This window comes from Mustela putorius, unplaced genomic scaffold (assembly GCF_011764305.1).
Source record: "Mustela putorius furo isolate JIRA1106 unplaced genomic scaffold, ASM1176430v1.1 tig00000129_pilon_pilon_pilon, whole genome shotgun sequence".
NCBI classification, from domain to species: Eukaryota; Metazoa; Chordata; class Mammalia; order Carnivora; family Mustelidae; genus Mustela; species Mustela putorius.
In genome coordinates this window covers 20,302,577-20,319,764 of record NW_025421290.1, presented here as the reverse complement: position 1 = coordinate 20,319,764, position 17,188 = coordinate 20,302,577, and the positions used below count along the sequence as shown (strand labels likewise).

The 17,188-nt window shown below is 38.3% G+C and overlaps 1 protein-coding gene across 1 annotated transcript; it reads right to left on the bottom strand.

Annotated features, from left to right (window-relative positions):
- Nucleotides 1-68: 68 nt before the first annotated feature.
- Nucleotides 69-17,026, bottom strand: EIF2S1 (eukaryotic translation initiation factor 2 subunit alpha). Its single transcript, XM_004738975.3, has 8 exons — nucleotides 16,872-17,026; nucleotides 12,086-12,327; nucleotides 9,699-9,778; nucleotides 7,513-7,664; nucleotides 3,795-3,901; nucleotides 2,481-2,578; nucleotides 1,648-1,791; nucleotides 69-608 (listed from the first exon to the last, which is right to left on the bottom strand). Exons 2-8 carry the CDS (start codon nucleotides 12,324-12,326, stop codon nucleotides 483-485), a joined length of 948 nt encoding a protein of 315 aa, XP_004739032.1. The 5' UTR covers nucleotide 12,327; nucleotides 16,872-17,026; the 3' UTR covers nucleotides 69-482.
- Nucleotides 17,027-17,188: the final 162 nt, after the last annotated feature.

The window sequence follows — 17,188 nt, the reverse complement described above, 5'->3', positions numbered from 1 at the left end:
GTAATAGAATTAGGGTCTTCGTAATCATAATGCTTTTTAACTGGTGACAAGAAGAAAGAAGCCTATAGTTAAATATCCCAGAAATTTATTTAATTTTTGCTTGATACATTTTATGTAGAAAGGTTGAGGCTATTTGCTTTGGGTGCCCCTGATAAATCTCAGGGAGGCACTGAACTACAAAGGGGTGCCAATCTGGAGACATCAGAAATGGAAACCACAAGCCCAATTTTATGACTGTTAAAGATTTGTCTCTAGTGAAGTTAGGCCCACTCGCTTAAACTGCTGAATGCTGGAGCTTCTGTGTGAAAACAGCTGACTTTTAGGAGGACATGTCATGGTTTTGGTCTGTTGGAACATTTAAATACTTGGAAATAAAAAATATTCAGCTTTGAAGTTTTCAATACTGGAAAACTTTCAAGTCTAGGGTGTACAGCCAGGAAGGGCTGCTTTGTGTTCCTTAAAATGGACTGTTTCCCACAAAGTTAATCTTCGGCTTTGGCTTCCATTTCTTCTGCATCATCGTCTCCATCCACTTCTGCGTTCTCTCTTTCGAGCCTCTCAAGCTGCCTTGCAAGTTCAGTCTCATCCGTATCTGTGACCACTTTAGGCTGTGGAAGCAGAGGCATAATTTCAAAGTGAGGCAGTTCAACAGTACACAAATTCCATTTCAACACTATTACTGCCTAGTATTTTAATAACTTTTTTTTTTTTAATTTAAAGATTTTATTTATCTATTTGACAGAGATCACAAGTAGGCAGAGAGGCAGGCAGAGAGAGAGGGAGAAAGCAGGGTCCCTGCTGAGCAGAGAGTCTGATGCGGGGCTCGGTCCCATTTAATAACTCTTAAAGAAACACTTGTCCTTCTAACAACTCTGCCCTATCTGTTCATTTGAGTGCTACTGTATCAATAAATTCCATTAGATAAGTAAGACGAGAAATGTATAAGAGTAACACAATATAGGAAAAAAATATGTGTGTAGTAAAACAGTAAATTTTTGTTATTTCTATAAACCAAAACTCAAAAAATATGAAAATAATATCAGTGGCTCTATCATTCAAATCCACAAGATGTCTTGTAAAAATGCATCTTCTGGATTCAAAATAAATTACTATTTCTTTCCAAACAGGTTTCATTTTTGTTGAGATGAGGAAAATACAGACTAATGTTTCTAATCCTGAGATCAAATTTTAAGCCCGCCAATTCAATTCTGACAGTAACTGATCACTCATTTTTGTTAGCTATTTTTTTTCTGTTTGGCAGGGGGATAAACCTAACACCATCAGTGCCGTTAGTCTTGAATAACCACTGCATGACAGTTCTCATTTACTTATAAAAAGCCCTTTTAGGACCCTCTGAGTCAATGATTATTTTAGGCTTAGAATTATAATCTTACACGTATTTTATATTTTGAAAGGCAGTGATTAAAAGTATTTTAGAATGCAAATAATTTAGATGATTTAAATTTATCTATCTAAAATTATCTATCTATCTATCTATCTATCTAAAGTAATCTCTAACTCCAACATGGGGTTTGAACTCACAACCCTAAGATCAAGAGTTGCACGCTCTACCGACAGAGCCAGGCAGGTGCCCCTAAATTTCTTATAAATATTTTAAGGAAAAGGCAGACACACTATAGATCTTACCTCCATTTGAACATTGAAGACACCCCTCTTTTCCTCAATCTTTTCTTTAATAACAGCCATAGCTTGATTGAGAACAGAGAGGCCTTCTGTTCTCTCCAGAGTTGTTGTAGTCATCACGTATCGAGGAGGGGCTATTAGATTAATCTAAGGAAGAAGACAAAAATTTAATTATGGACATACCGACACAACACAAAACTATTATGATGTTTACGAACTCTTTAGCACTCTGCTGCCTTAGCAAATCACCCCGAAACTTGATTTTCAATCCTGTAAGTCAGCAATTTGGGGGTGGTCTGTTAAGGTAGCAAAAGCTAATTGATACAGTGATGAAATCCAGTATCAACAGTCCACTGCAATATCAAATACGTAGAATTATGACTTCCAGGTGTCTTTGGTAGCTAAAATAACTGTAGCCATCATCAGCATAATAGATAATTTGCTTCTAAAACAGACAAAAATTCTTATTTGGTTCTAAACTAAACTGATGGAACAAAATCCAAGAGATTCTGAATAACAACCATCTGGTTAATGATACAACTTAAAAGACTCAGATCAAACTCCTAAAAGATGTGTGTGAATACGAGAGAATATGTTACCCTTTTTCAAGGTTCTAGGAGCGTGATGGACATAGGAACTCTTTTAAGTTTAGCACAGCTGGCCCTCTGGCACCAAACACCAATCAAAATCTTTAGTTACTGTGACATCAGCAGTAGCATCCCTTAGACAACATCACCAAGAACCATCTTTTGTAACACTTGTTATGAAATATGATCATAAAAAGAATCTGATTTGATTTAGGCTGGTAGCAGGGAGAGAGAATATGGACTACTCACCTTGATGGGCATGGTTTCTGTAGAACAATTCAAACCTGCTCTCAAGGCTTCCTTTACGGCATCGATGCCTTCATAACCATAACAAGCCACTTCAATATCTGAAATTACAGAAATTCAGAAACTTATACCGAAAGGGCTTAAAAGAAATCCGAGATGTGGCAGACATACTGGTATTCAAATAATTATTAAAGTTTTTATCACCCTTTCACAATTTGATATCTACCCCAACTATTAACTTTCTTAACTATAAATTAGCTGAGTATGCAGTGAAATTCTATCTTCTCTTCCACATTGAGCCCCTGAATGACGGAATTACAAAAAAATAGAAATCTAATAAACATTTTGATTTCTGGCTATGTCTGGGTTAAAATTATGATTCCAACCTCTCCGTGACTCACTTCCTTATCACTGCAAATTGTTTAGAACAGTTTAGAAATTGCACACCACTCTGGCCCAGTGGTTCCACTTTTAGGAGCCTGCCTAATAGAACACTTACACAGATGGGTAAGTGTCTATGTTGTAAGTCTGCTAATTTGTAGTGGTTTTTTTTTTTTTTTTTAAATAGTGAAAAAAACAGTAGAACCGAAATGTTCACCAAGAAAGGACTGGTTTATTGCTTTATGAATATTATACCTTGTCATTAAAAAGACTGAGAAAAAGTCCCATGTTCTGCATGGAAGAACCACCACGATAAACTTAGAAAAAAACTAGCTGAGGAAAATTTTGCATAGTATGATGTAATCACTGTAAAAGCAAAAAAATTATGTCTGAATGTAAACAGCATATAGTCCTATACAGTATATGTGCCTAAGAAAAATGTCTGAAAGAATATACCCGAAGCTGTATTAACAGTGGTTAATCCAGAGGCACAAAAGGACAATACCGTACTTTGCCATCTCCTTAAAAAAAAAAAAAGGGCTGGGGTGCCTGGGTGGCTCAGTCAGTTAAGAGTCTGCCTTCAGCTCAGGTCATGATCTCAAGGTCCTAGGATTGAGCCCTATGTTAGGCTCTCTGCTCAGCAGAGAGTCTCCTTCTCCCTCTCAAATAAATAAATAAAATCTTAAAAAAAAAAAAAGGACTAACTTAAGGTTAGCTAAATGCATACATGACAGTTTTCACTTGTGTCAACATATACATTTATTTTATGATGGTTCAAAAGAAGCAAAAAAAAAATTCTTAAACTCTTCTTGTTATAAGAAACAGAAATACTTGCAGATACTAATGCAACAATATATTCTTTGGTAACACCCATTATTTAACAGCTTTTTGGTTCATGCAAAATATTTTAAACATCATTTAAAAAAAATCACTTACCTGCTCGAATTTTGACAGCCTGTGGTGTCAAACGCCTATTAATATTGTTAATAAGTACTCCCCGTTCATCTTCATTCAGATCTAAACTATCCAAAATAGATGGGTCTCTAATTAAAGCAAAACAAAACACACACACACACAAACACAAAAGGCCAAGGTTACTTTACAGATAACTGTAACACCAAACACAATACCATTTAATAATGTTTAAGAGCCCAGGCGTTAGGGTCAGACGGAGTTCAAATCTTAGCTTTACACTTCATTAACTATGTGTTTTGGGCACTTTCCAGACCTTAGTTTCCAAACTATAAAATGAGGATGAAAACTATACATTTCACTGGTTGTGGTACTAAATGAGAATGCAGGCAAAGCACTTGGCACTACTATGACAAAAAGAAAACATCCAGCTAGTATCTGAAGAAAAATTTTAGAGATCTAGTTAAAGCAAGGAATTAAAAAATGTCTCATATACCGGACATCCCACTATAATTACATTTCCAGGTACTTAGTCCCTGCTTCAAAGAGCTTGAAAAGAACTAAAATATACAAGCAAATTTAAGATAAAAGTATATCCTTGGAAGTCAGGACAGGAAGGTATTACTTTCAGTTAGTGGGCTCAGGTAGGGCTGCTCCGACTGAAGTGGCATTTCATCGGAGTGCCACAAGACCGGGCAGGGTCTCAGTCACCAGCATGTTTGTGGAACATGAACAAATGAAAAAAATTGAAATAATGACTAAAAGAAGCAAAGACAGCATTGTTTTAAGAAATCTGTACAGTATTAAAACAGAAATGGCCCATCGGGCCTAAAAAGCGGGGTTAGGGAATGAAACGTGAAAGAATTTGGGTGGAGGGAACTTTCACTCAGCTAATACTGCTTACAAAATATAACAAGACAAACCACCAGAAAATAAGCAGAAGAGATGAACAGATGTTTTCACAGAAGAAACAGTAAACCTATGAAAAGCTGTTAACTCCACCAACAACCAGTAAAATGCAAACCAAAAACAAGGTATTCTTCTACACCCATCAGTTTGACAAAAGGGAAATAATCTGAGATATACACCAAATGTTGGTGAGGATGAAGAGAAACAGGAATGCTTATACAACTAGTAGAGGAAATACAAATTGTAGAACACCAATCTGGAGAATATTTTGGCAAAACTGAGTAAATTTAAAGATGCATATATTCAATCCTATAACCCAGCAACTCTACTGCTATTTATATACCTTAGAAACTCCCAAATGTACACGGAGACATGTACATGGATATTCATAATAGCATGGTTGAAAAAAAAGGGAAAAAATTGGGGGGGGGGAGGGGAGGATAACCTATTATCTCTTAACAGGGAAACAAATAAAGCATAGTCTTACAATGAAATACACTACATAGAAATTAGTATGAAGTAGGTCCGCATCTATCACTTCGGAGAATCCTGTTCATTAACAGCCTTACAAGTAAAACTGTAAGGTACAGAAAGCTACAATGGAGTAAATTCCCTTTTTTTTAAAAGATTAAATAGAGTAATACAAAAATGATTCTATATATACTTTGTAGGTACATATATGCAATAAATCTGCAGAAATGTAAATAATGCTGCATACTAATTGCAGAATAGTAATTACCAATGATAACTAGTTATGATAATAGTTACCAATGATGAGTGAAGGGAATGGGTTGGGAAGGGTAAAACACTATTTCCAACTATCTCAAAAATTTTAGTTCTTAATTAAAAAAAAAATAAGAAGGACATGTAGCAAAGAATTATCATTAGTTAAACGTGGACAGTCACTGCATGGCTGATGAAGCAAAAGAATGTTAAGGAAAAGGGGAAAAACGTAGGGCACTGCTGAGTGGTAATGGAAGGGGAGCTGAAGGTGGAAGCGAGGGAGCTGAGCTCGGGATGGAGGATGACAGCACGCCAAGGGACGGAAGGCATGCAGGACTGAAGTCACAGAGGACAGAAATATAAAGCAGTGCTTAATGGTTAACAGCATAAACTCCAGATGGGAGCCAGTGTCTAGGTTTGATTGGGGCTTTTCCATTTGCTAATTTTGTGCATGTGGACAAAATATTTAATCTCTGGCTCAATTTCCTCATCTCTAAGACATGGATAATAACTGCACTTATACCATGTGCTGCTGTGAGAAATCTGTAAATGTTTGTTCTTATAATTATTATTAGTCTTTCATTTCTCACAATGTGGTATGAAAAAAAAGTCACATGGTGGGTGGGGGGGGACTGGAAAGGATTTGGACCCCCAAATGAGCCGGCTTGCTGGAGGCTCTATCAGTCCCAGGTCCACTCGGCCATTCTGAGAGCTGAGGGGACTAATATTCTTCGGCAGCACGAAGGCTGGAAGTAACCTCAGTGTAGTGGAGAGGCTGCGTGGGGAGCATTAACAGTTGGGAAGGAGTAGGATGAGCAGACGGAGAGACAGTTAAGTACAGAGAACTGAAGGACTCCACCTATTTTAAAAAGAGAAGACACAGTGCTTCCTGCAAGAGAAAGCAGAGAGAAGGTATACTCTGCTTTTAGTGTGAATGGGAGAAATTGGAGCGTATTTTTATGCTGATGGAGCAAAATCAACAAAAAGAAAGGCGGAAGACACCGAAGAGGGAATGAGGAGGGCATGACGGATAAAACCCCAGAGAAGTAGCTGCGCACAGGTGGTAAGATTAGTCTGAGAGCAGTAAGGATACGAGATCAGCATGGCGGGAGGCAGGAGGTAATGACAGATGGGAGAGAAGGCCACTGAGACAGTGGAGGGAGTAGAGATTTTGGGCAATGGCTTCTATTTTCTTTATAAAACCCGTAGACAGCGAAGGAAAGGGGAGTGGGTATCTGGTAGAGAGTGTGTAAAAGCTCTAAAACAGCCACTCTAAGAATGGGAGGAAGAACTGACAAAGAGCAGAGAGAATGTGAGGCAGCAGTGGAAGGCGCAGCTGAGGTTGGAGACGACGAATATGCAGTGGCACCGACCTGCAAGACTCTGGTTTTTCCTAGCGGCACCCCGCATTCTACAAGTGCAGAGAAGGCAGGAACATCGATCCAAGGCTGGATGTAACAGAAGGAAAAACAGGGCAAAAGCTCATGATATTGGCAAGAAAGTTGCTGAAATGATGGACCTCGGTATGTCTATGCTGAGTCAGAAAGAGAAGGCAGGAAAGGGTGAAAAAACACGGAGGAAGAAAAAGATTTGGAATCAGAGTCTGGCATAAGAATTAAGACAGAGCAGGACTAACTATGAGGGAGCTGGAAAGACAGGAAACTGTCTGTGGTAAAAGAACAGAATATATGAATTCAAGGTTTTAGAAGAGCACAAATTCTAAGACCCAGGGTGAGCCCATATGGAAACTGGCTAAAGTGGCATGGGCTGAAGGTCTAAGGAACTGAGGTAAAGAAAACAAGGTACAGTTGTAGATGAGACATCTACAGTGACCCTGAAGTTAGCTAGGAAAATAGCAAAACCAGGAGGGGAAAACGTGAGACAAAACCATATGGTTCACGAAAACTAAGGTGTACACAATTATATATGCTTGGCTATATAGGATTGGCCCACATTATGGGTCTTTTACATGGAAATATTTTTATCTAAATTTGGAAAGGACGTAATATGTGGGTGTTGTGCTATGATTACATGTCAGGCTCTCAACTTGTGTGCTAGACCCAGCAGCTGTGATCTCAAGGTAGAACCAGAGCCAAGAAGGTGTTCTTACGAGACTGCATGCTTAAATGCATCATAGGCACCGTATCCAGGTCTCTTGTATTTGTCATCAAAGACCCAGGCAGTCCTCTGGAACAGGCTCTCCAGCTGCTCATCCTTGGTGTACTCTAACACCTCAGCAACATGACGAAGAATGCTGTAAACCTGGACACAAAATGAAGAGTTCGATAATTCAAAGATAAGAGATCTTAAAAAAAACAAAAAAGGTATTTTTACATTTCAGTAGACAGAATATAAAACAAATCTTTGGTTACACTACAGTAATTCCTCAACAACAAAGGGTTAACACGCAATAAGTTCTTTTTTCATAGAGGAATATTCGCTTTCCTATAACACTTAAGTGGGTTTAACAAGTATAAAAGTAGGACACTAAGTTTTGTACTTAGTGTCCTAAGACCTAGATCAAGTTGACTTAGGGACCAATCCACCTCTCTAAATTTGTTTCCTCTTCTGGAAAAGGGAAATACCAGCATCTCTCCTTTTAACTACAGAGAGATCAAACCTATCCCAATTATAACTGGAAAACATTATGCGAATGAATTAAAATGTGTATGTTATACAAAACTTTTGTTATACAAGTATAAGCTATTACTATTACTACTTCACATGAAAGCATGGAACAGGATTGAGATTTAGTACTTTTTTTGCTCTGTTATCATTTAGAAGTCATCCTTCAATGTGCCTATCTCCTACTCACTGCTGCCAAACTCTTTTTCGTTTCCTAAAAATGAAAGGGCATAAGAAAGAGAAAGGGGATAAAACAGAGGTTTTCACATTACACATGAAAGTTGAGTGAGAAAAGGAACTAACATTGGCTATTTCATTCCATCACCTTATCATCCTGATAAGATCTACTAACATTGCTCATTTTATAATATCTTAAAGGGGCAAAACAAAGTGACAGTTTCCTAGAGCAAAGCTTCTCAAACTTGGTAGGACTTGAGGAACCTGCATTAAGCAGTCAGGAAATGTCAGTGCTATTGGCTACATTCTGAGTGGCAAGGTCCTCAGTTTACTAATAAGGGATTTCATTGATAGTGTTTTCTTTTCTTTTCTTTTTTTTTTTTTTTTTAAGATTTTATTTCTTTATTTGACAGACAGAGATCATAAGTAGGCAAAGAGGTAGGCAGAGAAAGAGGGGGAAGCAGGCTCCCTGCTGAGCAGAGAGCCTGATGCGGGGTTCAATCCCAGGACTCTGGAATCATGACCTGAGCCGAAGGCAGAGGCTTTAACCCACTGAGCCACCCAGGCGCCCCCTGATAGTGTTTTCTAATGTGTAAACCACACTGCAGTAGTAGTAAACACATCAGTAAAACAAAGGGAAAAATTTGGGTAATGGTCTTTTGCCTTTTAGATTTTTATTCTTTTAACTAGGGTTAATTAAGATTTCAAAAATATTCTCTTCATTTAAACACTATTTTCCTGGCATTTAATCCTTAAGACAAAAACACACGAGAGATGAAAAAATAAAGAAAACAGACACAATGGAAACACTGCCATTAAGAACCAAAAATCTAGAGAATGAAGGATAATCTAAATAGGACCAGAGAAGAAAAACTACAGACAATATGAAGAATGAAAAAATAGCTGTTCTTGCTTCATTAATGATTACTGTACAGAAGTAGGAGATTACAGCCAAAATAAGAAAATGAAACAGAAAGAACCCTAATAAACTAGGAGTAAAAAAAAATAGTAACAGGCCCCCCTGCCTTGCTTTCCTGGATTCACATTTTATAAACCCTTGCTTATTCTTAACATACAACAGCTGGTTGTCCCTGTGACTCTTATCCCAGAATGGGGTTTAAAGTCAAGAACTACATGTTATGATTAAGTCAAATCAACTGAAATCACCCATAGTTAATTTAACCTAAAATAACTTAAAACATTATCGTCTGGTATACTCATTTTAGGGCTCCGTAGCTCAGGGGTTAGAGCACTGGTCTCGTATACTCATTTTAGAGTATTAGACGATAAGCAATGCCTTAAGGTAGTACTACCATGAGGTTAAAAACACTGAAGTCATAACTCTTTTGAAACTAAGTCTTCAACTTATCCTATATTACTAATTATAAATGGAATTACAGGTACAGAAAATCCAGTTTTAATTTTCTTCCAAGAATATTATATGCTGATTATTTATTAAATAGTAGACTAATTCCACACAAAAATTAAACTTACAGTTTTGGATTTGGTGAATTTATCTTCACATTTGATTGCTTCCTCCGGAGAAACTCTTCTTTTTGACAAATCAATATATCCTATACAAGAAAATTTTGGAAAAAAGAAAATTCATCTGTGCCCAAGTGCTAGCTTACCACTGTGATACATTTTTACATCAGATTGGTTGGCTGGCATACCTACACTCATTCCCCACTAAAATCAAATCAATAAAAACTGCATGAGAAGATGAGAGATTTTTGTTTTCAGAAATGCATCTATATCATCATGTAATAGTATATTTTCTATCACTTCATTGAAGGGAACTAACAATTTCAACTACCCAAATGAAAGCTAGTCAAAGGATTCTGTACTTGTCTTTTTGGCATCCATTCATCAAAGGGTCAACTATGTTCTATGTATTTTCTGTATTTTCCTTCTGCCTCCTGACCAAAACTGGTGCTTCCTCCTCATGGTGGCCCTGTATGGGCATGGTGTGGCCATGGAATCTGCCTCGCCATATTGTCTGTCACCTCCATAAATTTAAATCCCATGGGTACAAAATGATACAAGCATGTAAATGTACTTTAAAGAATTTAGGAGAGAAAAATGGTCTCTTAAACTTCCTTATATATTTCCCAGGTCAGGCATCACACCTCAAGGGCCTGCGTAACTTCCTTTACTACTTTTTATAAAGCAGATTAAGTAATAAATCCTCTTAGTTTCTATTTACCTGAAAATGTCATTTCTGATTTTCACTGCTGAAGATTTTCTTTAAATATTATAGAATTCTGGGATGAAAAATTTTCTCTTTCAGTGCTTTAAAGATGTCATTCAATGCTCAGGCAGCCATTATTTTCAGTAAGAATACCATACTAAGAGTAATTTGTATTACTCTTCCCCTGTGAATCAAGAATCATTTTCCTCTGGCTACTTTAAAGATTTTCTTGATCTCTGTTTTTCAATAATGTGCCTAAATATGGTCTTTTTCTTTTCCTTTTTTTAAAGAGTTTATTTGTGAGAGAGAGCGAGCAAGCGTGCATGCACACAAGCAGGTAGAGTGGCAGGCAGAGAAAGAAGGGGGCTCCCTGCTGAGCAAGGAGCCTGATGTGGGACTCGATCCCAGGACCCTGGGATCATGACCTGAGCCGAGGGCAGTGGCTTAACCGACTGAGCCACCCAGGCGTCCCCTTAGATGTGGTCTTATCAATATTTATCCTGCTTGAGGTTTGCTAAGCTTCTCCAGTTTGTCAAATATGGGAAACTTTGGTCAGTATATTTTCTCAAATATATTTTCTCCCCTTTCTCTCTCTTCTCTTGGAATAGAGCTTTTAATATTTGAAAAGTTGCTTTTTTCCTGCTCTGTTCTTCAGACTCATTCTTTTAAATGAACTACCTGCAAGCCTGACTTGAGCTTTCTGCCATCTTTCGCCTGCTGTTAGCCCATTTGGTGAGACTTTTTGATGTTATACTTTTAATTTTAGAATTTATATTTAGTTTTTTGTGAGAGTTTCTAATGCCTCTACTGAGATTTCATTTTGTTCATTCATTACAAGCTTATTTTCCTAATATCCTTGAACAGTTGCAAAATCTGCTTTAAAATCCTTATCTGCTAACTCCAATATTAAGGTCACCTCTAGGTCAATCTCCATTGGTTGCTTTTTCTGTTCCGTGTGGGTCATACTTTCCTGTTTCCTCAAATGTTTAGCAATTTTGGACACTGAATGAATATTCACAGAACATGAACATCCTAATAATCAAAGAGACACAGAATATTGGGTTTTGGGTATATGTTTGCAATATATTCCATTTTTCAAAATTTACATAAAATATTCCTAAAATCCATTTACCTTTGCCCCTTTTCCATGTTCTTCCAATAATCTGATCACAAATTTAGCTTTAAATCAAGAAAAAAGTATCTTTTTTTTTTTTTTTTTTTAAAGTAGGGCTCTACACCCAGCATGGAGCCCACGGGGCTTGAACTCACAACCCTGAGAACAAGACCTGAACTGAGATCAAGAGTCAGACTCCTAACTGAGTAACCCAAGCACCCCTCAATAAAAAAGCATCTTACAAATATAGGAACTAATACTCTGGTTTACTTATCTGTCTCTTCTGAGTTTAGTCATAATGAGTCAACTATCAATATTCAGGTAACCTCTGGGGATAAAAGTCAAGCTACCTGATGCAAACTAGCCCTAGGATGTGCTAATTAAACCACTACATACAAGAGGTCTTGCTTAGATGGGTAACTGGCATCCTTCTCTAACAACTTTGTATGTAAAAATAAGTTTAAGTATAAAGGGAGATGTTTTTGTTTTGTTTTTACAGCAGTCAGGAATTTACAAAAAAAAATGTAAAACCATTTTAAATCTGAAATTTGTATTTTAGATATTTTTATCACTTACCTTTTTCTTTGTCCACTCTTATGACAACCACACATTCATTCCTGCCAATTCTGATCAGTTTGTTTATAGAACGAATACGCCTTCTGGACAACTCACTAAGAAGAATCATGCCTTCAATATTGTTGTATTCCAGCAAGCTGACATAGGCCCCCATTTCAGCAATGGACCTTACATTCACCATCACTACATCTTCCACCTCAGGAAATTTGTGTTGATAAAATCTACAACTTAGACCCGGCATTCTGCATTTTAAACAAAAGAATTAAATGAGTATTCAGTTAAGGTCAAAATAAAGAAATGTCAATCAATTTTCCTATCTTGTCACTGGAAGAAATGATTAGTCTTCTCTTTAAAGTTCTTAAATGGTACCAGAAAACAGACAGATATTCAGGAATCAAGCTTTTTTATTTATTTTTTTTTTATTTTTATTTTTTAAAGATTTTATTTATTTATTTGAGAGAGAGCATGAGCGAGGAGAAGGTCAGAGGGAGAAGCAGACTCCCCATGGAGCTGGGAGCCTGATGTGGGATTTGATCCTGCGATTTCGGGATCATGACCTGAGCCGAAGGCAGTCGTCCAACCAACTGAGCCACCCAGGCATCCCAGGAATCAAGCTTTTTTACTTTGCTCCACATTTTTTTAAGGCCTGGGTGATTCTCTGACATCAGTTTTAGAGGAATCATAAAAAATAATGACCATCTATAAAGTACTTTGAGGCCCAAGGATTAAAGGTACACCTCAAGAGTAAAATACTATTTTAATACAACCACCTTAAGAAATAACAAATGATGGTAAGCATCACTACTACTATAAACTTATCAGTAAAACTAAAGCTACTCATTCTCCGAGTCGGCTAAGACAATATACTACCACTCACTATATAAAGGGAAGAATCTTCTGACTATATGAACCACAGTACTAATCATGTATCAAGTAATATACTCTATCATTTTAGCCAAAATTACAGTATCATATGTTAAGACAAAACCTAAAAATTTACTAATCACAAAAAATATTCAATATAACTAAATGCAACTAAATAAATACTTTTCTTTTATTGAACAGGTATACCCAATCTTGAGAATACCTTTATAGAACTCCATTACAATAAAATTCGAGAGTCTCAAACTCCAAGCATTAAGTATATTTAAAACAATTCCCTTTGATCTACCCAACCTACACTTAGTGCCACTCCTTTTATGACCCACAAGACTGAAATCATACTATGCACAGAAGTATATTTGTAAAAGAAAGCTATAAAACTAATCATAGCTGATGATTTTCACATTTTCTTACTAACCTTAACTAATTTACTATTCTCAAGGTTCAGAAAATAGGTGGGAATAGGACCTAAAGGCCTATGAAAATGTGTGAAAATTTATTTTTTGAGAGAGAGAGAGAGAGAGAGAGAGAGAAAGACAGTGAGCAAGTACGGCAGACGGAGAATCTTAAGCAGGTTCCACACTTAGCAAGAGCCCGATGTGGGGCTCCATCTCACAATACTGAGATCATGACTGGAGCCTTAAAATCAAGAGCTGGGTGCTTAACCGAGTGAGCCACGAAGGTGCCCCAGTTTTTTCCTGATTAATTAATTGGGAATAAGGCTGCCATTACTTGATCTTAAAGACAGAACATCCATGCACCAGCTCAGAACCCCAGAGTTCTGGGGCAGTGCAGTTGAGAACTGTTAACTGAATCCACAAGTATCTTCACAGTGGCTTCCCACTGATTTTACATCTTTCTACTACCTACATGGTCCTACATGATCTGGCACTGCCTCTCTCCCTAGTTCTCTCCATTTTATAGTTGAAGAAAGGGAAACCCAGGCCAAGTAACTTGTTCTGTCACATACTGCTAACAAGTGGTAAGTCAGAATCTGAACCTACAAAGCTTGGATCCATAGTCCGTGCTCTTATTCACTAGGCTGTATTTTCATTCAATATTACCAACAAATAGATTAGTAAGAAACATCTTTAAAAAAAAAAGTTACATTAATATATTTAGTACTAAAGCAGATACCAGAGATCAATGCAAGCTTTTAATACTAATCTATCCTGTTCAACAAAAAGAAAAAAAGCACAGTGGCAGAAATGCATTTCTGTGTAGCTTGACAAAATAGGGATTTAGCAAATAAAGAGAAGTAGATGTTCAATGGCCAGAATTACCCGCCAAGAAATAGCTGAGCTGGTTGTTTCATTCTTCAACAAAGTTGTATTTTTTTTTTTTTTTTACTTTTCTTTCTTTTGGACAACTGTATATAAAGCACTAAAGTCTGAGGGCCAGAAGTTTCAAACTGGGTATCAAAATAAATGGTGTCACAGAAATGTGTGAAAACAGTTTTAGAAGATTTAATATGGGCTAACCGTATTCACTTACCAGGTTTATTCAAATAGTAAAGCTGGTTAATTCTGGAGAAGCTAGACTTAATTTGATGATTAAAGAACACAGGCAATACTGTAAAAGAATCCCAGCAGGAGATATGAATACTACCACCTTAAGAGGTACCATTCTCTTTACTTTATACAGGGTACACAAAGGACACAGCCAAAGGTATGTTATTTAATGCAGAAAGTAACCAGTAACTACACAATAGTTCTAGACATGGATCCCAGCCCTTGCTCTACTTACTAGCTGTGATTGCTTGGGAAATGCATTCCCATTAAATTGTAGTTTCTAGCCTGTGTCATGGACCTCACAGGTTTGTGGAGTGTTATCAAATGAGACATATATGTAAAAATTTGCGAAGTGTAATTTGCTATACAAATATGACATTAAAAGGCAAAGAGATACTATTTCCATTTGGTAACTTGATTTGTTAAACAGTAATTTGTGCAATATCTATGTACTAAGCACTACTGACAGAGAAGAGATAAAGACAGCTAGCAAGTAGGGAAGAGGGAGAATCGAATCTTAAGCAGGCTCCTTTCTTACCTAAGGAAGTTAAGTACAGAGTGGGAAACAAACTAGTAAGTAAGTAATAGCAGTATAAAGTACTATGAAAGCAGTATAAAGTACTATGAAAGCATTAAAAGGGATTAAAAGGGAACCAAAGAACAGAAATATTAAATGTCTTTCTCAAGGATAAATGCTTAGTAAGTACTGGGACAGGAACTAAAACTGAGTTTTCTGATTTTAAACCCAGAATACCTTTAACCCACAGAGCCTCAGTAGGTCAGAGTACTACAATATGGTATGTGTTCTTTGGTACAAAAGAATTGTCTTTCAAAATATACTCAACTCCAAGCGAATTTCAAATACCCTGCATTGTCAGTAATTTTGCCCAGTCAAATGGTAGACAGAACTTCTTTCTCACACCAGTGCATCGTCAAGTAACCATAATCCAGGAAGTCCCCACTCCTCTCCACAGTTAAGTGTGTTACGAGACAGAGACAACTCTTGATAATTCTAATTGGCTCTAATGCTTATCGGTAACAATCTCTGAACATTAGTTTGTAGTATAGGAGTGCTACGCAAATAAGCTTTTAAACTATTTCACTGTAGTTTAAATAGAAGCACCAATCTCTACAATTACTGTGTGTTTTTTCAAAATCCTAGGAGAATCATTAACTGGCAATCTGGCGTCCGATCAACTCAAAATACGCAGTAAAGCTCTATATAATTCACAAACTATTGAAAGACACATAATCACAAGTTTTTTTTTTTTTTTCCTTGATAACCTCAACTGCGAGATTTCTCTGTACAACAATGTTTCTTGCCTAATGATAATTAAAGTAGCCAAGTTTGGGGGATAATAGGGGCTTCAGGCCGAATACCATTTTAACTCCCAAATTCCCTTATCTTTCTCTCAGTGGTGCTGAAATATGGAAAACCGATACTAACAATAGTGAACTCTTCAACACTATGTTTTAGTTTCGATGCAAGGGATGACTCATTCTATAAAGATGCACAAGTCAAGCGATACTAATATGAACGCCAACTAGAAAAAAATAAATTATCGGACAAACTACTCTTGTATCTTTTTAACCCAGCTCTTGTCAACACTGCGGCCCACCCCAATGGTCCCTTCAAGTGTCTGGTCTGGTCCCACTGAGAGAGAGTATTTGGTGGGGTGGATGGGGGGGGGAAGCCATGTAGTGGTAGGATTCTCGGTGGATGTGGGGGGGGGGGAAGCCATGTAGTGGTGGGATTCTCGGTGGATGTGTGGGGGGGAAGCCATGTAGTGGTGGGATTCTCGGTGGATGTGGGGGGGGGGAAGCCATGTAGTGGTGGGATTCTCGGTGGATGTGTGGGGGGGGAAGCCATGTAGTGGTGGGATTCTCGGTGGATGTGGGGGGGGGGAAGCCATGTAGTGGTGGGATTCTCGGTGGATGTGGGGGGGGGAAGCCATGTAGTGGTGGGATTCTCGGTGGATGTGTGGGGGGGAAGCCATGTAGTGGTGGGATTCTCGGTGGATGTGGGGGGGGAAAGCCATGTAGTGGTGGGATTCTCAGGCCCAGAAAAAGCAAAGTGCTCAGCGTCCTGGGGCGGGGGTGTCACAGCCTTTTCCCGAGGCCGCCCCCATCTCAAAGTGTCCTCACTTAGAGCATATCGAAAAGGCTGTACGGTCACTTGGCCCACTTTGCTTCACCAGATTCCTCCGCTCGTACAATGACACCGCGTTAACACGGAAGACCCACCCGGCGGCGCCGGGTGGTGTCGGACACTTCCCGCGCAGGAACGGGAAAGGGAGGGGTGTTACTCCAGGGCCTATCCTCTCTCGACCACCCAAGTCTCTGGACACAACCAAAGTGAGTTCTTGAAGAAACCGATCTGGGGGACTAGTCACCTGAGGTATGTGTCTGAATCCCGCGCCGGGATCCCGTGCCGTGCTCTTTAATAGCAGAGAGCAGACAGTCCAGCCACAGCAGCGGCCGATCCTCCTCAGCGTGCGCTTGGTTCTACCCCACCGCGCATGCGGAACCACCTCGCATCACGCAAGCGCCAACAGAAGAGGTCCCTCTTCCTCACTGACCATAGAGTCTAGGTCCTCCAAAAAAAAAAAAGAATGAAGACTAAAGGAGGGCCCGAAAAGTACGCTTTCTCGATAGCTATCGTTTTCGTTAAATAAGCTTCAAGGCGCAGGGAAGAGCTAAACTGACTCTT

What these genes read in the sequence shown, in the direction of transcription:
- EIF2S1 (XM_004738975.3), bottom strand. Translation starts at nt 12,326, where the DNA reads ATGCCGGGTCTAAGTTGTAGATTTTATCAACACAAATTTCCTGAGGTG. An exon ending in AATTCACCAAATCCAAAACT is followed by an intron (nt 7,665 to 9,698) that starts GTAAGTTTAATT and finishes TTTTGTGTCCAG; the next exon opens with GTTTACAGCATTCTTCGTCA. An exon ending in GCATTTAAGCATGCAGTCTC is followed by an intron (nt 3,902 to 7,512) that starts GTAAGAACACCT and finishes TGCTTTAATTAG; the next exon opens with AGACCCATCTATTTTGGATA.